Source organism: Leucopleurus acutus (assembly GCF_964270905.1).
Source record: "Leucopleurus acutus genome assembly, chromosome: 2".
NCBI lineage: Eukaryota > Metazoa > Chordata > Mammalia > Artiodactyla > Delphinidae > Leucopleurus > Leucopleurus acutus.
Genome location: NC_139143.1, coordinates 156,130,866 through 156,154,548, shown reverse-complemented (window position 1 = coordinate 156,154,548; position 23,683 = coordinate 156,130,866). Strand labels below are relative to the sequence as shown.

Here is a 23,683-nt window from a genome sequence, read left to right as displayed (position 1 = left end):
CCCTGTGAGGATACCAAAATCCACAGATGCCCAAGTTCCTTGTATAAAAAGGCATAGTATTCACATATAACTACACATATGCATATACTCCCATATACTTTAAATCATCTCTAGATTACTTACAATACCTAATACAATGTAAATGTTATATAAATAGTTGTAAATACAATGTAAACAGTTGCTAGGCACAGCAAATTCAAGTATTGCTTTTTGGAACTTTCTGGAATTTTTTTCCCAAATATTTTCAGGCTGTGATTGGTTGAATCTGTGGATGCAGAACCTGCCGATATGGAGAGCTGACTGTACTAATTACTAGAAAGCAATGATTATATAACCTTATTATACATACGAATAATTCTCCTTTAAAAAGGTAAACTATGTCTCCTCAAGTGCGTGCTAACAGTTAAGAGTAGATAGCCTGGGGGAATAATTTTATTTTTATTTTCACTGATTTAATTATGATTCCTCCTAAACCAATTTAAGAAAATTAAATAACAACTAAAATCATCTCTCTTGGATAAATTACCAATTCAGCAATAGGTAACAACAGTTCTAATGAGCTGCTACTAAGAGTAAAGCAATTTGAGAGACATAAGGAAGTTGCTTTATTTTTTAAAAATATTTTATTTATTTGCTTTGTTTATCTGGCTGTGCTGGGTCTTAGTTGCGGCACGCGGGATCTTTTAGTTGCGGCATGCGGGATTTTTAGCTGTGGCATGCGAACTGTTAGTTGAGGCATGTGGGATCTAGTTCCCTGACCAGGGATCAAACCCAGGTCCCCTGCATTAGGAGAGCGGAGTCTTAGCCACTGGACCATCAGGGAAGTCCCAAGTTGCCCTATTAAATGCAGTTAATTACCAGAAAATTAAGTCTCAGTAGCTAGAAAAAGACCTAGAGCACAGCTAAATCCCAGCAAGACAGATTTAGTATGAAATCTTGAATCCCTCTTTTCAGCTTTTAATACTATTCTAACAAGTCTCCAATAATGTTTCACCTTCTCACTGATCCCCAGAAGGAAGGAAAAGCCATTACCTAAGGATGTTGGGATGGGAGAGTCTATTCATGAGCTGCACTTCTTTCAGCATGTTTGCACGGTTACTGCTCAACGTGTTCATCTTAAGAGCCATCACCTGGCCAGAAGCTCGGTGGCGCACCTAGAAAATAAAATGGGACAAAAAAAGAGGCTCAAGGGCGGCAGCTATATAATGAGGTCAAAGCCTCCAGGTGTAGAACATGCCAAGATGTTTTACTGCCAATTTAGATAAAGTAGACATGGTAAGGGATGTTTTTCTATAAACTCTGATTACATTAGGATCTCACTTCCATTAACAAAGATTTATTCCATCGAAGACCAAAATTGTTTCACATTAAACTGGCTAGAAACACATTGTTAATAATACCTCAAGAAATCATGTCTTTAAAATAAAAAAAAAAAAACCTTAGGAAAAAATGGGGAAAATTTATTAGGCTGGTTTCTTAAGGCCAACATTGCTGAGTTTTAGCAAACTGAAAGGAAAAAGTCTCTTTTGTGGAATTTTAATTGTGCACAGAAAAGATTCATGCATAAGCCTTATATAACACATAATGAACTATAAAACTGTCTTTACAGGACACTAAACCCACATCCTCAAAATCTCCCCCAAGCACCATAAAATGTATATCTATAAGAAAAAAACGTATTGCATGTTAAATATAGAAAGAAGGCAGTGAATCCTTTGGAGCTAATACTGTAGTAACCCAGCACAAAGTACCTTATAATTATTTACACACACTCAAGTCAGATATAAAAACATGAGCCACACCACTCACACTATTACCCATATGCACAGAGCAAAGTCTACTTCTAAAACATTCATTCTCTGTAGGTTCAATCTATTTTACATATAAAAATATTATTTTATAATTTCAATGCACACTCAACAGGTTTAAAAAGAAACACAATACTTGCAAGAAAATTAACTACGTTTTCAGCCTCTAAATGTGGTGTCAGTAGTAGCAAAATGAGACTATCAGAGAAAATATTTTGCCTTACCCAAAAAAAGCTCAATTATTCACTTAGATATGTGTTTCCTACTGAATTATGAATGAGGCAGTAGAAAAGTTATTAAGTACCAAGGACCTCATTACTTTCTGGTTAAAAAAAATTCATTTCAGGGTTTCCCTGGTGGAGCAGTGATTAAGAATCCACCTGCCAATGCAGGGGACACGGGTTCGAGCCCTGGTCCAGGAAGATCCCACATGCCGCAGAGCAACTAAGCCCGTGCGCCACAACTACTGAGCCTGCGCTCTACAGCCCGCAAGCCACAACTACTGAGCCCACATGCCACAACTACTGAAGCCCATGTGCCTAGAGCCCGTGCTCCACAACAAGAGAAGCCACCGCAATGAGAAGCCTGCACACGGCAACAAAAAGTAGCCCCCGCTTGCCGCAACTAGAGAAAGCCTGTGTGCAACAACGAAGACCCAACTCAGCCAAAAATAAAATAAATTTAAAAAAAAAAGAATGATTAAAAAAAATTCACTTCAGATCATGCACAACAGGGACTTGCTATGCAAAAATGTCATCATCCTATGGACTTTCAGAGTATTGTTTCAGTATATTATTTCCAGTTGACCAAGTGGAAATTCCAGTAGAAATCATGACAATCTACTTAATTCTTCAATCTCCAGAAATTCTTTGACATGACAATAGCCCCAGAAGTTTAGTGTTAATATAGAACAGACATCACAGCTTATCTTAAAATTCAAAGAAACAATGCTTCAGAGTAGCCAGACATAAGAAGGGGAAGGAAGAAGCAAAACACTCAGAGCCACAGGAACCCTGAACAGAAGAACTAAGGCAGAACACTGGCTGTCTCTCCCCTCTTCTAGATCACTTAGTGAGATTTGGAACCCAACTCTCTTCCTAGTGCATCAATGATTCTGTTGTCATGTACCTCGTGATTGATGAAAGAGAACTGGCTTTCCTTTTCAGATCCTGCATGGATAAGTTAAAAGAGACATTTATATACAAAGAACACACTGACAGTATTTTTCCAACTCTATTTACAGAAAACATCTGTGTTGTAATAAGCGCTCTCCATTCTGAAACTCACTCCTCTTTTTTTTTCATCATCTGAAAACTATCACTGAGGTTTTTTTTAGAAAAGTCTGCTTTTAAGAAAGTTTAATATTGGGACTTCCCTGGTGGCACAGTGGATAAGAGTCCACGCTCTCAATGCAGGGACCCTGGGTTCGATCCCTAGTCAGGGAACTAGATCCCAAATGCATGCTGCAACTAAGAGTTCACCTGCCACAACTAAGGATCCCATGTGCTGCAATTAAGGAGCCTGCGAGCTGCAACTAAGGAGCCCTGGAGCCTCAACTAAGGAGCCCACCTGACGCAACTAAGACCCGGTGCAACCAAATAAATAAATAAATATATAAATAAAAGAAAGTTTAATATTAAAATAATGTGTGAAATTTAGGGATAAAAATCTGTTTCAAACTAATCATAAAAAACCTTACTTCCGGGCTTCCCTGGTGGCGCAGTGGTTGAGAATCTGCCTGCCAATGCAGGAGACATGGGTTCGAGCTCTGATCTGGGAAGATCCCACATGCCGCAGAGCCACTAGGTCCGTGAGCCACAACTACTGAGCTTGCACGTCTGGAGCCTGTGCTCCGCAACAAGCGAGGCCGCGACAGTGAGAGGCCTGCGCACCGCAATGAAGAGTGAGTGGACCCCGCTCGCCGCAACTAGAGAAAGCCCTCACACAGAAACGAAGACCCAACACAGCCAAAAATAAATAAATAAATAAATGTATTAAAAAAAAACCTTACTTCCTTAAACAAGTGATGAACATGTCCATAACATTGTAGTTGTCTTTCATCTGCATAAAATATTTTTCTTCTTTCTTCTTAGCCCCTCAAATTCTACCTATCTTTGAAGGCCACACTCAAATATCCCCTTCCTCTCTGAAGTCTTCCTTGACTCTCTCTAGGAACTATTTGTGGTATCCCTCTTTATACTGCCTCAGAACAACATTCGGAACACCAGTATACCACTCACCACACAGTTCTGTACATAAATACCTCCTTGATAGGCTATAAAGCATCTTGAGACCAGGCTCTATGTTGTATTTGTCTTTGTCTTGCAGAAGGCCTGGCACATCATAAGGTCACAGTGAAAACAACAGCAACAACAGTTAGTTAAATGATACTTCTAATGTACTTTCTAAGGACAGTGAATCATTTATTTATCCAGGTAATTTCTTTGGGGGGTGGTGCTTTTCTGTTTTTCTTTTTTTGGTGGCAGAGATTTGGGGGGGAGGATGCAAACAGAAAAGTAGTATAAGATTTGGCTTAAATTTTCTGGAGTTTACCATCTAGAAAGGGACAAACAATAAGCTATATGACTAGTCAGATAAGAAAGAGAATAAAGAATCAAATTCATATTTATATGAATGTTGATGCACTTAGGGAAAAACTTCATGGGACTTCAGTGACACCTCCAAGAATTAACAGATTTGGATAGATTTTTTTAAAGTACAGAACAGACTACAGGTGATAAAGAAAAAAGTACCATCAAATTTAGAGGTTCACAGAATATAGGGAACCTGCCTAAATGCAGGAGGATCTTCATTCCAAGTTGTCAAAACCATGAAAATTAATTAGCCCTCAAATCTACTTACATTTTCAGATTAAAGGGAAGGCCTATTTCTGCCTAAGTTTGTCCTCTACACATAGATCATTGTTACTACTACTAAGAGGATTCCCAAGAGATTGATATCTTTAAATATCTTTAATTTGTTTTTTAATATATAGAATTGCCATATGATCCAGCAATTCTACTTCTGGGTATATACCCAAAATAATTGAAAACAGGGTCTTGAAAAAATATTTGTACACCCAAGTTCATAGCAGCATTATTTACAATAGCCAAAAGGCAAAAAGCAATCCATCCATCGACAGATGAACAGATAAACAAAATGTGGTATATACCATAATGGAATATTATTCAGCCTTAAAAAGGAAGGAAATTCTGACACATGCTGCAACACGGATGAACCTTGAAGATATTATGCTACGTGAAGTAAGTTAGTCACAAAATGACAAATACTGTATGATTCCACTTATATGAGGTTCCTAGGGTAGTCAAACTCATACAGAAATAATGTAGAATGGTGGTTGCTAAGGGTTGTGGGGAGGGGAAGAATTTGGAGCTGTTTAATTGGTACAGAATTTCAGCTTTGCAAGATGAAAAGAGTTCTGGAGAGTGTAGCACAAAAACGTGAACTGAACTATACACTTAAAAATGGTTAAGATGGGGCTTCCCTGGTGGCGCAGTGGTTGAGAGTCCGCCTGCCGATGCAGGGGACACGGGTTCGTGCCCCGGTCCGGGAAGATCCCACATGCCGCAGAGCGGCTGGGCCCGTGAGCCATGCCCGCTGAGCCTGCGCGTCCAGAGCCTGTGCTCCACAACGGGAGAGGCCACAACAGTGAGAGGCCCACGTATGGAAAAAAAAAAAAAAAAATGGTTAGGATGGTAAATTTTGTGTTATATATACTTTATCACAATTATAAATAAAAGAAGGAAGGTAAAAAAAAAGAAGGAAGGTAAGGAAGAAAAGAAAGAAGAGATGGAGAGAAAAGAGGAGAGGAGATGTGAGGAGCGAAGGGTAAGGGAGAGGATCACCAAGGTAAGGAAATTACTACCTCTCCTTGACTTTTAAACTCATCTGATGCTACCACAGGATCTTCAAATCCACTTTCTAAAGAAGAGCATAGCAGAGTGGTGAAGTACTCGAGCTTTGGAGATGAGCAGACCGAATCCAAGTTTTAACACTTAAATGATTAGAGTGACTTCTCGTTGAAGTCTTCTGTTGTAAAATGAAGAGAATAATAGTCTCTGTCTCACATGGAGGATAAAATGATGTTGTTATGTTAGATAAACAAAATAATGTGTATAACATACTTAACACAGTGCTTGGCACATAGTAAACATTCAAATAAATAGATGCTGTTTTTAATAAAAATAAGAAACTATATGTTCATAAGAATTTAGCATATCAGGTGAGTTTGAGATGATATAGAAAATGTACACTTGTAATTTTAAGTAAAAATAGCAATATTCAAATCTGTATATGCCCCTGAGATTGTTTATTTATTACAAAGGGGAAAAGGTACTTTTACAATGGAGCGGTCTGGCGGCTAGCACTTAACCAAGGGATCTTATTTAGCATTACCGAAAGTAAGACATGCAACATTATCGAAAGTAAGACATGCAACATTATCAACCTTCTGATACAATGTATTATACTTGCCAAAATGTTTAACTCAAATCTAATTATAAGAAAAAAATTAGACATATTCAGAATATCTAAAATACAACTGGATGGTACTCTTCAGACAAAGTGTGGGGGAATATTCCACATTAAAAGAGATTAATAGTCATAACCACTGAAATGAAATGCATGAAACCTTGATTGGATTCTGGGTCAAAAAAAGCTGTAAAAGACTTTTTGGAGGCAAACAGGAAAAAAAATTTTTAATGGAATTTTTTTTTTTTTTTTAATTTTTTTGCTGTGCCCTGAGGCTTGTGGGATCTTAGCTTCCCAGCCAGGGATTGAACCCAGGCCCCAAAAGTAAAAGTGCTGAGTCCTAACCACTGGACAACCAGGGAATTCCCAGGGAAATTTTAAATAGGGACTGTATATTAAATTATTTTACTGAATTAAAGTTAATTGTCTAAGGTATAAATAGTGATACTATGGCTTTGTAGGAGAATATATTCTTGGAAGATACATACTAAAGTATTTAAGTGTCATGATGTCTGCAATTTGCTTTCAAGTGGTTTGCCAGAAAAAATACAGAGAGATAAAGCAATGTAACAAAATATTAATAATTGGTGATTCTAGTTGAAGGGACTTAAAGGAGGTCTATTGCATTAGTCTTTCAATTTTCTACAGATTTTAAAAGTTTCCACAGGACTTCCCTGGTGGCACAATGGTTAAGAATCCACCTGCCAACGCAGGGGAAACGGGTTCAAGCCCTGGGCCAGGAAGATCCCACATGCCATGGAGCAACTAAGTCCGTGGCAACAAAGCCACAACTGCTGAGTCCGAGTGCCACAACTACTGAAGCCCGTGCGCCTAGAGCCTGTGCTCCGCAACAAAAAGCCACTGCAATGAGAAGCCCGTGCACCATATACCCTGAGAAAACCATAATTCAAAGAGTCATGTACCACAATGTTCATTGCAGCTCTATTTACAATAGCCAGGACATGGAAGCAACCTAAGTGTCCACAACAGATGAATGGATAAAGAAGACGTGGCACATATATACAATGGAATATTACTCAGCCATAAAAAGAAACAAAATTGAGTTATTTGCAGTGAGCTGGATGGACCTAGAGTGAAGGGCCATACATACAGAGTGAAGTAAGTCAGAAAGAGAAAAACAAACACCATATGCTAACACATATATATGGAAGCTTAAAAAAAAATGGTTCTGAAGAACTTAGGGGCAGGAAGGAATAAAGACACAGATGTAGAGAATGGACTTGAGGACATGGGGAGGGGGAAGGGGAAGCTGGGACGAAGTGAGAGAGTGGCATGGACATATATGCACTACCAAATGTAAAACAGATAGCTAGTGGGAAGCTGCCAATAGCACAGGGAGATCAGTTCGGTGCTTTGTGTCCACCTAGAGGGGTGGGATAGGGAGGGTGGGAGGGAGACGCAAGAGGGAGGAGATATGAGGATATATGTATATGTATAGCTGATTCATTTTGTTATACAGCAGAAACTAACACACCATTGTAAAGCAATTATACTCCAATAAAGATGTTAAAGAAAAAAAAAAAAAAGCAGCCCGCGCACCACAACGAAGAGTAGCCCCTGTTCGCCTCAACTAGAGAAAGCCCGCGGGCAGCAACGAAGACCCAACACAGCCATAAATAAATAAATAAATAAATAAATAAATAAATAAATAAATAAAACTAGTGTTAAAGATGACTTCAAGGTCTACAAACAAAGGAACAAACCACAAACTAAAGGTCAGTCAAGTGTGTGCATGCAGCCTGTAAGTAACTGGAAGTAACTGATAATCTTTCATTAGACTTTTCAGCCACATTCAAATAACAGCAAACACTATCATCTTCTATACACAAGGCACTGTGCTAGATGTTGAGAAGGCTCTTACAGATCAACATGAGACATCAGTTTGTCAGATCTTCCAGCAATCTTTGCCCCCAAATTGCAAAGTTATCTTGTTGCTCTCCAGCTTAAAATTCTTCAATAGCTCACCACTACCTGGGGAATAAAGTCCAAACTCCTTAACAAAATTTAATCCATCTTCTGCTCCCTGTATATTCCCACCATCTTCTCCCCTTACCTTTAGTTATTACATACTAATATTTGTAATTCTTTCCAAAGGTATCACCCTCTCCACACTTACTTGCCTTGACACATGCTATTCTCAATGCCTTGATGTAATCCTCAATCCCCTGATCCCTATCCCAATGTCCCTTCCAAATTCCCTTCAATTATTCAAGATATAAGAAACATCACTTTCCCTGGGAAAATCTTACTTTATTTCAAGGAAAGTTGGATGGCTCCACTCTGTTTTCTTAGTACTCTGTTCTTATTTATCTGTGTTACAGCACTTGCATATTGTATGCTGTTAGTCTACGTATCTATTTATCTCCAATATACCTAAGGGCAGTTCCAATTCAAGGTGGCAACTAGGAAGCTCCTGAACTTACCTCCTCCCTGAGACACAGAATCTACAACTGCATATGGAACAATTTCCTATATGCCTAAGAGCAAAGACTGCCTTATTCATTTCTTTATCCCCAGAATAGTTATTCAGCTCCCCGCCTCCCCAAAACACACATTCTGACAAGCAGGACTTCTTCTTATATGGATAAACCTAGATTTTTGGCAAAAATTGTTAAAAGGTAAGCAGGAAAGAAAAGTATGGCAATTATTACATAACTATCAACAGACACTGGTAGACTCTGGAATAGAAAAAGCAGATTACAGGTTATATACAATCCTATGTCCATTAGCTACTACTCTATCCATTTTTATTCCATTCAAGTAAGCATATTAACATGCAAATGAGTGACAGTAAATATAGGGGTGCCTCTAATTCAACTCTAATTTATATTTTTAAAATTAAATTATTTGCATATGTTGATACTTTAACCATTTTAAATAACAAATCACATGCAATAACTTCATCCTTTAGCAGTGTGGTATGAAACCAAACTGAGAACCTCTTCTCTGGCAAAGTGCCTAGTATTTAGTAGTTGACTGCTCAAAAAATGTTTGCTAAATTTAAATGGATAACTTGAGTCGGGATGGTTATTTTCTAGAGGTGGAGAAAAGCATAAACCTCTGACCACCGCAGAGAAGTAATAAGGGGAGAATTAAATAACAAAAAAAGGACAACACGGTAAGAACTGTAACAAAGTAATTAATCATTAAATTAACTATTAGATGAGTGGCTTAGGACTTCCAGCCAAGAAGTCACAGTGAGTGTACAATAAGTATACAGTAAGCTGGTATAGCAACATTAGTATTAGGCAAATAAAGTTTAAAGCAGTAGTTTTCAAGGGAGGCTGTAACATCTCACTTCAGAGGGGTCTTTGAAGTTTTCAGGTGAAGTGTTTTGGTTATAACAACGATTGGAGGCAGGGAGTGTCGCAGGCCTGAGATGCTAGACATCCTGCAGGTACGGGATAATACCGCACAAGGAAGCATTGTTCCATGTCCAGTATGAAATGCAAATGTCTTACCAGACATTCATGTAAATAAAGAACATATTTATTATTAACTAAGCTTGGATTCTAACTCCATTTTACATAAAAACAAAGTCATCTTGCATAGTTTTAAAATATACTGAACTTCCTAGGAATGTAACTACCTGTAAATTGAGGAAAATTGTTTTTTTGTTTTGTTAAGAATATCATTAAGAACTGGTCAACATTTCAGAAGATCAGACCACCAATGGCAATGCTGCTTCTGAATCCCAATATAACACATCTGTATCAGAATCCATTTGTAGTTTTTATATTCATGGTGATTTATTTAGCCTTTATTTAAAAAATCAAATATATAAATAAAAAGTGGGGAATCCTGGTGGTCCAGTGGTTAGGACTTGGCGCTTTCACTGCCAGGGGCCCAGGTTCGATCCCTGGTCAGGGAACTAAGATTGCACATGTCGCACGGCCAACACAAAAGTACTAAATGGATAAACAAGAAGTGTGTTTTTGCTTTACCCACAAATAAAGTTATCAATGTGACTACTCTGCCAACTTTTTTTCCTGATGGAACATTCCAGTTAAATGAACATTTAGAAAGAAACACTCTGATAAAGTTGGCAAAGATATGTTATACCTCCCTGTTTTCTCTCCTTAATCAATCTGTAGTTTGTCTTGGCAAGCTATTCCTATTTCAGCTGAAGTTACCTCTTTCCCTTATCATATCACAAATAAGTCTGGCCTGTTATTACACTTTTATTCTAATATTCAGTGGCATCTCTGCTCTTTAATTTTTCCCCTTTCGTGGAGTGGCTTTTGTCCTCTCTTAAAACTAAACCTGTCATGTTTAGGAAGGTAAAAGCATCTAACCACTTTACTATGTCTTCTAGCATAGTTAGGCCCCAAAATGTGTATATTGAAATCATTTTTACTAATTTAATTTTCTTTTACTTTTCGTTTATTACATAGGGTATCATGTCGATGTTATATAATTATAAAGCAATACTACCAAAGTTACCTGTCGATTTCATTTCAGGGTAGTTAAGAGTTATGTTTTTAAAAATTGCTGTAATACCTAAATTTATAGCACTTGCTACATACTAGGTTCCGCTGTGTAACTGCTTTAGATGTATTAACTCAGTTAATTCTCAAAATAATTCTGTGAGATATGTATTATTAATATTTCCCATTTTACAGCTATGGAAACGGAGGCAAGGGGAGATTAAATGACTTTTTCAAAATGAGAGACCTAGTAAATGGCAGAGACAGAATTTGAACCCAGATAATGCAAAGAACATTCGGCCTGACAGGGTTGAAAACAAGTGGGCTAAGGAAAAAAGCACTGCGTGCACACTACGTAATAATAATTTTGTCAAGAAATAATAATCATGATCTTGTATGTATCTAACAACATACCCTTATAATATACCAAACAAAAACTGACAAAATAAAAGGCAAATTTGACAAATCCAGAATCTCCACAGGATATTTTAAAATACCTCTCAGAAACTGAAAGCTTAAGCAGACAAGAAATGAGTATGGATATGGTTTTTTTAATAACAAAACTGACATGCTTGATCTAATCTTGTCCCACAAAGGTAAGTTTTGTTGATTTTTCCAAGTGTATGTGAAACAATTTACCAAAATGCATGGATACTACATCATGATGGTTGAATCACATTCTCAGACCACTATGAAATAAAATTAAAAGTCAAAAATAAAGAGATAATTAAAAATAAGCATAGTGGGCAATACTAATTGTTTACCCAACATCTATTTTCCCCTTTTCTTAACTGACGTAACTCCAATTAGGTGGCATCCTGCTTAATTAAAACATTCAATCTGGCTATCTTCCTTGCAGCTAGGGTGGCCAGATGACATAGTCCTAGTAAGGCGATGTAAGTGGGAATTGCTTGGTGGGGGATTCTGGGAATGCTAATGTTTTCCTGATGAAATTGTCCTTTTTCTAGTCTGAAGCAAAGATGTGGTGCTTGCATCAAGAGCAGCTAACTTGTAACCAAAAGGACAAAAGCCGCACACTAAAGAGAGAGCTAGAGGAAGCCTGGATTGTTGATGACTTCCTCAAGCAGTTGTAAAGCACAGGAATTTCTCAAGATTTCCTGAAAAAAATTAATATATTATTTGAAAAAGCCACTGTGTTCAGGTTTCTGTAGCATACTCCCTAAGACAATCCTAACTGATCTGTAAAAGGTTCAAAATAAATAATTTAGAGTTCAACTAAAGATTCTAGGGAAAAAAAGTATAATAAAGATAAAAACAAAAAATTAATGAAATAGAAAATGAAACAATAAAGAGGTTCAACAAAACAAAAGTTGATTTGGGAGAGAAAAAAACTAATAAAATAAATGTATCTACAGAAATTTTTCATTTTCGGGTCTCTGCCTACTTCTCTAGACTCATCACAGGCTTGCCATTTCTTTCCATGCACCCACCAGACTTGAACCAAACCTAATTTTTCACCCACCATTCTGAAAATATTCCATGCTCTTATTCCTCTGTGCCTCTGCGAATGCTTTTCTTCATGCTTGAAATGCCCTTTCCCTGCTTGTCTATCTGACAAGCTCTTTCTTCCCCTTCAAGAAAACTCAAGGGTGAACTCTGGGAAGCATTCTCTGACCCCTTCAAACAAGGTTTGTACTGGTGCCCCTTATTAAGTCCCTTAGCACCCTATGCATACTTTCACACACTCAGCAACTATCTATTAAGCAATTTGAGGCTCTTGATAAAGGCTCTGTTTCAGCAAATACTGTATTTTAAATACATTTCCTGTCTTCCACCCTAAGCAAAGAGCTCTTTTAGGGCAGGATTTTATTTATTTCTCTATCCCTAGCACTAGCTCAATGAACTACACCTAATGAGCATTAACTAAATACTTGCTGAGTAAATGAATGAATGATTAAGATAGCAAATAACTGCAGTGTTTATTACATGCTAGAAGTATCAGCAGAGTGCTATGAGGTCTCAAAGGGGAAGCAACCAACCCTCTCACTTGCCTCACTGCAAAAATAATATACTCTAACATCAGCTTTTTATAATATCTCTCACATGCTTTCACATATATCATATCATCTACAGAAATACATCTATGCACTGAGTGAATCCAAGCTGTACATACAACTTGTGTGCTTCCAGTTTTTGTTTTTCCAGCTGGATTTTCAGTTAAGGTAAAGGATCTTGGGAGATACTTTTGTATAGCAATATGCACAAAGTAAAATTTTCTACCTGATAAATTATCCCTTGATGTCACCTAGTGCTGAGCTCACCCCACAGACACATCTGCAAAATTCTTTACTAATTAGCAGCCCAACTTTCCACATCAGCTCTGGAGGAACTAGTAAATGTACTGAATATGGCCCAAAACTACAATCATATACTACTGTGTGTAAACCTTAAGAACACATGTGATACAAATAATCTCCTTTAAAACACATCACTTCACCCCAAAAAACTGAACCTCTCCATGACAGCTCCATCTCTGAAACCCCCTGTAGCTCAAAGAGGTTGCAAAACCAGAAAAATGCAACATGGAAAACAACAGGAAATTTAGCAAGAAGCAGTTTTGACAGACAATAAGGATATGCAATAAAGACCATTTCCAAGGTGCAGAGCCCTAAGAAGCCTTGGACTGCTATCATCCTCTTTCTCCCAGGCTTTTCAATGCTAAACTCCTTTTTAAAAGGTGGTGGGAGATGGGAAGGAAGTTCTTTCCTCTCTATTCTCTCTTTTGTAAATCTCCGTAATACGGTGTCAGCCCCTTGGAATTCACGTTTGGTAGATTTGGTAGCTTCCCTGATCTTTAGGAACCTGTCTCTAACTGTTGCTTGTCTCTTTTTTCTCCACATCCTCCCCAAGTAAAGGGACCTGTGAAGATTCAGTCCTTGCTGCTCTAGTCTTCTCTGTCCATACTCTTTTCCTTAACTGTTTCTGACATTGTAAACATTCTCTGATGATTAAAAATGTGCTCAATTCCTAAAAAACACTGCATTCGTGCCAGAGTAATATGGTACAATTAAGGGTTTTCTCTACATTCATTACCCTTTAATTCCATTATTTATATTGAAGGTTACATTAATTCTCTAACTACATGGGGTAGTTTAATTCTGAAACGGCTGGTTTGATATGAAGAGATAAACAGACACACACACACACACACACACACACACACACACACACCCCACACACAAATCTTGCTCATGGAAGTTTTGGAGTTGAGGGTGATTCACATCACTCCCAGAACTCACTACTTTGTTCCCCAAATGGCCTTGGTATAAACTGACATCTCAGTCAGAGCAAAAACTCTGAAAACTGATAACATCAGAAATACCTAATAGGCTTTCTCCTAACCTTCATCTTCAGGTAGAACATGTACTGTCTCACATCATCCTCACTGTCCAATTCTTAGTCATCTTACAAAAGCTGCCTTATACACCTCTAAGACTATAGAGCTTAACTCTTTTCTGATACAGTAATTATTAAAACATACAGGCACTGCATCTTATTAGAAGAGTCACATGCAGTACTGATGAAAACACTGTTTACAGTGAGGTCTCAGAAAGGTGTATAGAGAAGCACAAACACAACCGTGAAATAAAATATAAACAATCTGGGAGTTCCCTGGTAGCCTAGTGGATAGGATTCCGGACTTTCTCTGCTGTGGCATGGGTTCAATTCCTGGTCGGGGAACTGAGATCCCACAAGCCACGTGGCATGGCAAAAAAAAAGGATAAAATATAGACAATCTGAGAAAAATCCTTAAGTACTTGTAGATTCAGATTGCAACATTTAAAAGAGAAGATTCACTCTCATACAAATTTCACAAGTTATAGTTTGAGAGGATAAAAAATTATAGTCACTTGGGGCACTGAAACCACAGCAGCAACACTAGCAATAATGAGATCCAGTATCTTACTTTTCAGACAAAGCAGACAAGGCTACCAGAGAACACAGAACCTTTACATTCCCAAGCACAAAAATAAAACATCCCAGAACAAAATAACATTCACATACTAAAATGTTTCCTTTACTTTCCATATACAACTGTTCACCCTACAGATTTAAAGTTTGCATGACAAACTCCATGTGCACTAAATAATAAATGTACAGCCATGAATGTGAAAAAATCTGTTTTTCAGTACCAAGCAGACAGCAGATATCTGGCTCTTCTTGTTTATAAGTTTACTAATCTTATGGCTTAGCATTTCTAGATACAGTGCTGTCAATTTCAGAAAATATACCAAGGAGAGAAAGTGGGAACCTAAGCCTTTGTCTTATCTTTTTTTTTTAAATTTATTTATTTTTTAATTTTTGGCTGCATTGGGTCTTTGTTGCTGCCTGCGGGCTTTTCTCTAGTTGCCGCAAGCAGGGGCTACTCTTTGTTGTGGTGCGTGGGCTTCTCAGTGGGTGGCTTCTCTTGTTGCAGAGCACGGGCTCTAGGCGCGTGGGCTTCAGTAGTTGTGGCACTCAGGCTCAGTAGTTGTGTCTCACAGGCTTAGCTGCTCTGCAGCATGTGGGATCTTCCCAGACCAGGGCTCAAACCTGTGTCCCCTGCATTGGTAGGCAGATTCTTAACCACTGCACCACCAGGGAAGCCCTGTCTTATCTTTTATACCTCGTTATATATTGTACTTGCCACATGAATTTAATCAGGTTGAACTCTATAAAAAACTTTTATTATATATGCTATCATAGTCCAGAAATATCATAAATACATACAAATTAATAAATAATCTATTTCTTGTATACCAAATCAAAATTAGATGCAATAGTCCATTCATCAATTAGGTAAATAGGAATTCAAATCCTAGTTGTTCCATTTACTTGTTGTAATATATTTGGCAAGATGCTAAATATTTTTTTTTTTTGCAGTACGCGGGCCTCTCACTGTTGTGGGCTCTCCCGTTGCGGAGCACAGGCTCTGGACGCGCAGGCTCAGCGGCCATGGCTCATGGGCCCAGCCGCTCCGCGGCATGTGGGATCCTCCAGGACCAGGGCACAAACCTGTGTCCCCTGTGTCGGCAGGCAGACTCTCAACCACTGAGCCACCAGGGAAGCCCAAGATGCTAAATATTTTTAACCTCAGTTTCCTCATTTATATAATGGAAGTCTAACTACTTATAGGATTGTTGTAGTCATTTTAAAAGATAACGTGTATGAGTTCTTGACACAGTACTTATCACAAAGAACTCGACAGATCTTAACTATATATAATAGAAATAGTAACTAGCCCTTATATAGGGTGTATTATGTGCTAGACATTATTCTAAGTACTTCATATATACTAGTTCATTATATCTTCTCAACAACACCACTATTATTATCTCCATTTTGCAAATGAGGAAACCAAGGCACAAAAGTCAAGTAACTTGCCCAAGATCAGAAAGTTTATAAGTGGTAGAGTCAAGATTCAAACCAAGGCAGCCTAGCTCCAGTCTCTCAGCTACTTTGCCTCTTAATGTATTCTTATAATGTATATATATACATTTTTTCTTATGCAACGAATATTTAGTGAGTGCCCTCTATGTGGCAGTCTGTGCTAAACATACAGACATGAAAAACACAGGGAGTTTTGATCTAACAGAGAAAGGCAAACAAGTAAACAAAAATGTATCATTGCTCTGATAAAGTCTGTACACGGTATATAGGAGGCATAAAGAAGGGAACACTCATTCATGCTATGAAAAATATGATACTAATGGTAAGAAAAGAAGGCATCTGATTTCATATAACCTTCAAAACTGAAATCACATCTAAAAAGTAGTAGGCTGATAAAAAAGAATGAAATAATGCCATTTGCAGCCACATGGATGGACCTGGAGATTATCATACTAAGTGAAGCAAGTCAGAGAAAAACAAGTATCATACTATAACACTTATTTGTGGAATCTTTAAAAAAAATGATACACATCAACTTATTTTACAAAACAGTAACAGACTCACAGACACAGAAAACAATCATATGGTTACCAAAGGGAAAGGGGGAGGGGGGTGGGGGAGGGATAAATTAGGAGTTTTGGATTAACAAACTACAGATATACACTGCTATATATAAAATAGATAAACAACAAGGACCTACTATATAGCACAGGGAACTATATTCAATACCTTGTAATAACCTATAGTAGTAAAGAATCTGAAAAAAATATGAATGTATGTATAACTGAATCACTTTGCTGTATACCTGAAACCAACACAACATTGTAAATCAACTATACTTCAATAAAAAATTTTTAATAAAATAAAATAAAAAAATAGTGGGCTGACCTAAGATCAAATTTGAACTGTTGTGTAAAACTGAAATAGAGAAAATAACAATATCAAAAATTTTAAGAGCTTGATGGACTAGGCATTGTACAAGGTGATCTACATATTTCATTTGATCCTTCCAACACTACAAGTTGGGCATTGTTATACAGGGTACAGTGAAATGAACAAAAACAAAAACTCTGTGTTCATCTTAGGTGTGAATTTCTTCATCACGTCTCACTCTTCTACTCATTCTAACGCACAGATACACACATACACACACTGCTTCTCTTACCTCTGTTGGTAGTCCTATTTAGACTCCTTTGCCAGCTCTTCCTTCCGCTGCACAACCCTTAAATGTTGGAGTTCCTCAATGCTTGGTCCCAAGCCCTCTGTATAATCTCATTCATATCACTGGCTTCAGCTACTCTATGTAAATGGCTCTTAAATTTACATTTCCAAACAAGATCTATTCTCTGAGCCCTAGATCTTTATAAGAAACTGCTTATTGGGACTTCCTGGTGGTCCAGGGGTTAAGAATCCGCCTTCCAATGCAGGATGCAGGTTCGATCCCTGGTCGGGGAACTAAGATCCCACATGCCATGGGGCAACTAAGCCCATACACTCTAGAGCCCGCGTGCCACAACCAGAGACCCCTCATGCCTCAACTACTGAGCCCGCACGCTCTGGAGACCATGCGCCACAACTAGAGAAAAGCCTGCATGGTGCAACGAAAGGCGCAGCATGCTGCAACAAAGATCCCACATGCCGCAACTAAGACCCGATGCAGCCAAATAAATAAATATTAAAAAAAAAAAAGAGCAGGGCTCCCCTGGTGGCGCAGTGGTTGAGAGTCCGCCTGCCGATGCAGGGGACACGGGTTCGTGCCCCGGTCCAGGAAGATCCCACATGCCGCAGAGCAGCTAGGCCCGTGAGCTATGGCCGCTGAGCCTGCGCATCCGGAGCCTGTGCTCCACAACGGGAGAGGCCACAACAGTAAGAGCCCCGCGTACTGCAAAAAAAAAAAAAAAGAAAGAAAAAGAAAAAGAAAGAAAGAAACTGCGTATGGATCATTTCCACATATAGGTCTCAAAAGCACCTCACACCAATCCAAATTTAAAATCATCAAATGTGCTCCTCCTTCAGGGCTCATACTTGAAATCATCTCTTTTTTTTTTAAATTTATTTTTGGCTGCATTGGTTCTTCGTTGCTGTGCACAGGCTTTCTCTAGTTGCGGAGAGCGGGGGCTACCCTTCGTTGCAGTGTGCAGGCTTCTCATTGAGGTGGCTTCCCTTGTTGTGGAGCATAGGCTCTAGGTGCGCAGGCTTCAGTAGTTGTGGCATGCGGGCTCAGTAGTTGTGGTGCACGGGCTTAGTTGCTCTGTGGCATGTAGGACCTTCCCAGACCAGGGTTCGAACACGAGTCCCCTGCATTGGCAGGAGGATTCTTAACCACTGTGCCACCAGGGAAGTCCCTTGAAATCATCTTTGATTCCTCTTTCCTCTCACCATCACATCCAATCATTCACCAAATGCTACAGATAATACCTTCTAAATATCTCTCCATTTTTTTTACAAGCATACTTAAATTGGTAAATTAAAAAGCATGTCTAGTATTTCAAATCATTTCATTCTTCTCCACCTCCATTGCTACCACACAACACTTCCACCACAAGTTACACATTACATCTTTCACCTGGACCATTGCCAAACTGAATCTATTCTTACCCTCTCCAATTCATTTGATATTTGCAGCCAGTAATTTTTTATAATGCACATCAGAACATGTTACACCCTTGAATAAAAGCAAGTTTCTTAAGATAAAGTCCAAAATCATTACCTTTTAGGACCTCTATAGATGATGAGGTCCTCAACAATAAACCTCTGCTTACATCTCTTACCAATGTCCCACTGACCTTCTGCTCTAGCCATTCTAGACTTCTCTCAAATCCTCAACTGCACCTCAGACTCCATTCACTGGCCTATGAATAGACTGTTCCTTCTCCTAGAAATGCTCATCTCCAACCTATTTCTTCACTTGGCTAGTTCCTACTCACCCTTCAGGTCTCAACTTAAACTTCACTTTTTCAAGAAAACCATCATCCCTCTTCAAATTAAGCGTATGGCTTTTTTGTAGCCCCACTGCAATCTGTGTGTGGCGACAGATTGGACGCTATAATCTCCGCCTCCTGGTGTCATGCCATTATGTGATTCTGTCCTCCTGACCCTTGGCAGGATCAGTGACTTACTCCACACGAATTCAATATGGGAAAAGTGACTTTAATGTAAATTAAAACATTAAAGAAGAATTAACTGCAACCTAAATATAATGATGTTACATAAGACTAACCCACATCTTGCTCGGAGACTCTCTTGTTTGCTGGCTTTGAAGAATCAAGCTTCCATATGGAGAAGGAAACATAGCAAGGACCAGAAGCCCTCAATTCAGCAGCATGCCAGGAATTGAATGCTGCCAACAACCACGCAGGCTTAACAGCAGATCGTTCCCCACTTGAGCCTCATGTAAAACGGCCGCCCCAGCTGACACCTTGATTGCAGCTTTGTAAGACTCTGAAGCAGGGCACCCAGCTAAGTCATACCTGGACTCTTGAACTACAGAAACAGATACAATAATATGTGTTCTTTTAAACCACCGCATTGGTGGTAAACTTGTTATGCAACAATAAATAATATACTATGCTTCCCTTTATGTGGCAATTACCCTTGTAATTACTTAATGTAACTGCTTACCATTAGATTATAATTTCCACAAGGTCAGGATTAACAAGTTTTAATCATCACTGTGTCTCAGCACTTTTCACAGTGCCTGGTATTTAGAAAGACCACAATACATTGAAGGAATGAATGGATGGATAGATGGATGAATGAATGCCTACTCTATTCTAGGCACAGTGCTATATCCTGGAGAAATGAAGGTAAATAGGACATGGTCCCTGTTCTCATGGAGCTTAAAGCTAAGTGGGATGACAAGACACTTTAAACAGATGATGTCAAAAGAATATGATAAGGTAACATAGATTTCTGTGAAGACACAGAATATGGGCATTTAACTCAGACTGCAAGGGTCCAGATATGGGAGAGGAGAAAATCTCCCCAAGAGTAGTAAGACAAACAAGGCTTTGGGGGGGATGATCAAATCAGTACTATGAGTACCACTCTCTCAAGACTGACATCATTACCAACAACGCCTTTAGAATATAATCTGGTTCCAAATTGACAAAGTATTTGATATGGTGGGCTTAAAAACAAGGAGCCATACCTCTTGTTATATGAGAAGACACATTTTAACTGTATTAGTTAACAAGAAAAGCTGATTCCAAAGAAATTCAATTAATCTTCTAAAGGAATGTATGTTTGGGGATTGATTCTCAAGAGATCACCTATGCAATCAAGATTCATATTGATCAGGCAACATGATCTTGTATATAGAAAACTCTAAAAAAAAAAAAAATCCACACTACAAAAACTATTAGAACTAATAGAAGAGTTCAGCCAGGTTACAGGATATAAGATAAATACATAAAAATCAATTGTATTCTACACTAGCAATAAGCAATCTGAAAATGAAATTAAGAAGACAATTCCCCCGACAACAAAACTGCTAGAGGGACTTCCCTGGTGGTCCAGTGGTTAAGACTCCACACTCCCAATGCCGGGGGCCTGCGTTCGATCCCTGAACAGGGAACTAGATCCCACATGCCGCAACTAAGAGCCCGCATGCTGCAACTAAAAGAGCCTACGTGCCACAACTAAAGATCCCGCATGTGGCAATGAAGATCCCACGTGCCGCAGCTAAGACCTGGCACAGCCAAATAAATAAATATTTTTTAAAAACTGCTAGAAACAAAGTCCTATCCTTAGAACGCAGGGTAGCTAGAGCATTCTCCTTACAGCACATAAAGTTCTCTTCTAGAGGAGACAAAAAGATTTCAGCTCTTCCTGTGTTTTTCCCTATAGTATCCCCTTCTGTCACTTTGGAAGACACCAACTGGCTTTGGTCTGACATTGGCATTCTTAGTTTGATCTCAGCCACTGCATCCTTCCAACACTTCCACTGTTGAAGTTAAAGAAAGAGTCCTCATTGCATGAGTATAAGAATCCTCCCAAGCAAAACACCACTTTCTTAGTTTTCTTTTTAAAATCCCTTTCATTGTAGTCACTTTTGTTTTAATAAAATATTCCTTTTTTTAAGACCCAGGAAGGAAGGAAGGGAGGGAGGGAGGAAGGAAGAGGGAAAGAAAAGAAAAGAAGACAATTCCATTTTAAAAAGCACCAAAACTTAAGAGCTAAAACTACAGAATTCTTAGAAAAAAACATTAGGGAAAATCTTCATGACATTGAATTTGGCAACAATTTCGTGGATATGACATCAAAAGCACAAGCAACAAAAGGAAAACTAAAAATTGAATCTCAACAAAAATAATAACTTTTCTGCATTAAAGGACACTACATAAAGAACTCCTACGACTCAACAAAAACAACCCAACTTAAAAATGGGCAGGGGGGCTTCCCTAGTGGCACAGTGGTTGAGAGTCCACCTGCCAATGCGGGGGACACGGGTTCGTGCCCCGGTCCGGGAGGATCCCGCGTGCTGCGGAGCGGCTGGGACCGTGAGCCATGGCCGCTGGGCCTGCGCGTCCGGCGCCTGTGCTCCGCGATGGGAGAGGCCGCAGCGGTGAGAGGCCCAGAGTCCGCCTGCCGATGCAGGGGACACGGGTTCGTGCCCCGGTCCAGGAAGATCCCACATGCCGCAGAGCGGCTGGGCCCGTGAGCCATGGCCGCTGAGCCTGCGCGTCCGGAGCCTGTGCTCCGCAACGGGAGAGGCCACAACCGTGAGAGGCCCGCATACCGCAAAAAAAAAAAAAGGGCAGGGGACTTTCTTGGTGGCACAGTGGTTAAGAATCTGCTTGCCAATGCAGGGGACACGGGTTCGAGCTCTGGTCCGGGAAGATCTCACATGCCACGGAGCAACTGAGCCCGTGCACCAAAACTACTGAGCCTGCGCTCTAGAGCCCGTGAGACACAACTATGGAGCCCAATGCAAATCAACACTACAATGAGATATCAACTCACACCAGTCAGAATGGCCATCATCCAAAAGTCTACAAATAACAAATGCTGGAGAGAGCGTGGAGAAAAGGGAACCCTCCTACATTGTGGGGGGGAATGTAAATTGTTACAGCCACTAAGGAAAACAGTATGGGGGTTCCTTAAAAAAACAAAAATAGAGTTGCCATATGATCCTGCAGTCCCACTCCTGAGTATATATAAGGAAAAAACTCTAATTTGAAAAGATACATGCACCCCAATGTTCATAGTAGCACCATTTTACAATAGCCAAGACATGGAAGCAACCTAAATGTCCATCAACAGATGAATGCATAAAGAAGATGTGATATATATATGTACACACACACACACACACACACACACACACACACACAAACAAACACAATGGAATACTATTCAGCCATAAAAAGGAATAAAATTATGCCATTTGCAGCAACATGGATGAACCCAGAGATTATCATACTAAATGAAGTAAGTCACTTCACTTAGTGGGGGAGGGATAAATTACGAGTCTGGGATTAGCAGATACAAACTACTATATATAAAATAGATAAACAGGGAAGGGATTTCCCTGGTGGCACAGTGGTTAAGAATCCACCTGCCAATAAAGGGGACACGGGTTCGAGCCCTGCGCCGGGAAGATACCACATGCCGTGGAGCAACTGGGCCCATGTGCCACAACTACTGGGCCTGCACTCTAGAGTCCACGAGCCACAACTACTGAGCCCACGTGCTGCAACTGCTGAAGCCCGCACGCTTAGAGCCCATGCTCCACAACAAAGAGAAGCCACTGCAATGAGAGGCCCGCACACAATGAAGAGTAGCCCCCGCTCGCCGCAACTACAGAAAGGCTGCACGCAGCAACCAAGACCTCCAATGCAACCAAAAAAAAAAGACAATCTACTGAATGAGAAAATATTTGCAAATGACATGACTGATAAGGGGTTAATATACAACATTTGTAAACAGCTCATACAACTCAACATCAAAAAAACAAATACCCGATTTAAAAATAGACAGAAAACCTGAATAGACATTTTTCCAAAGAAGACATAATGTGGCTAACGGGCACATGAAAAGATGCGCATCACTAACATCACTAACGATCAGGGAAGTGAAAATTAAAACCACAAAGACATATCACCTCACACTTGTCAGAATGGCTGTCACCAAAAACATCACAAATAACAAGTGTTGGCGAGGAAATGGAGAAAAGGGAACACTTGCACACTGTTGAAGGGAATGTAAACTGGTACAGCCACTGTGGAAAACAGCATGGAGGTTCCTCAAAAAACTAAAAATAGAACTACTATGAGATCCAGCAATTCCACTCCTGGGTATATATCCGAAGAAAAGGATAACACTAATTCGAAAGAATACATGCACTCCCATGTTCATAGCAGCATTATTTATAATAGCCAAGATACGGAAGCAACCTAAGTGTCCATCAACAGACAAATGGATAAAGAAGATGTGGTATACATACATATACAATGGATTACTACTCAGCCATAAAAAACAATGAAATTTACCATTTGCAACAACATAGATAAACCTGGAGGATATCACGCTTAGTGAAATAAG

The 23,683-nt window shown here is 39.3% G+C and overlaps 1 protein-coding gene across 1 annotated transcript in view; it reads right to left on the bottom strand.

The window, feature by feature from the left end:
• The window catches only part of TESK2 (testis associated actin remodelling kinase 2), a 129,108-nt gene that overhangs the window by 66,274 nt on the left and 39,151 nt on the right, over nt 1–23,683 (bottom strand). The window contains exon 3 of the mRNA XM_082833903.1: nt 1,033–1,154. Coding sequence (XP_082690029.1) covers nt 1,033–1,154 — 122 coding nt within the window. The remainder of the gene's footprint in view (nt 1–1,032; nt 1,155–23,683) is intronic.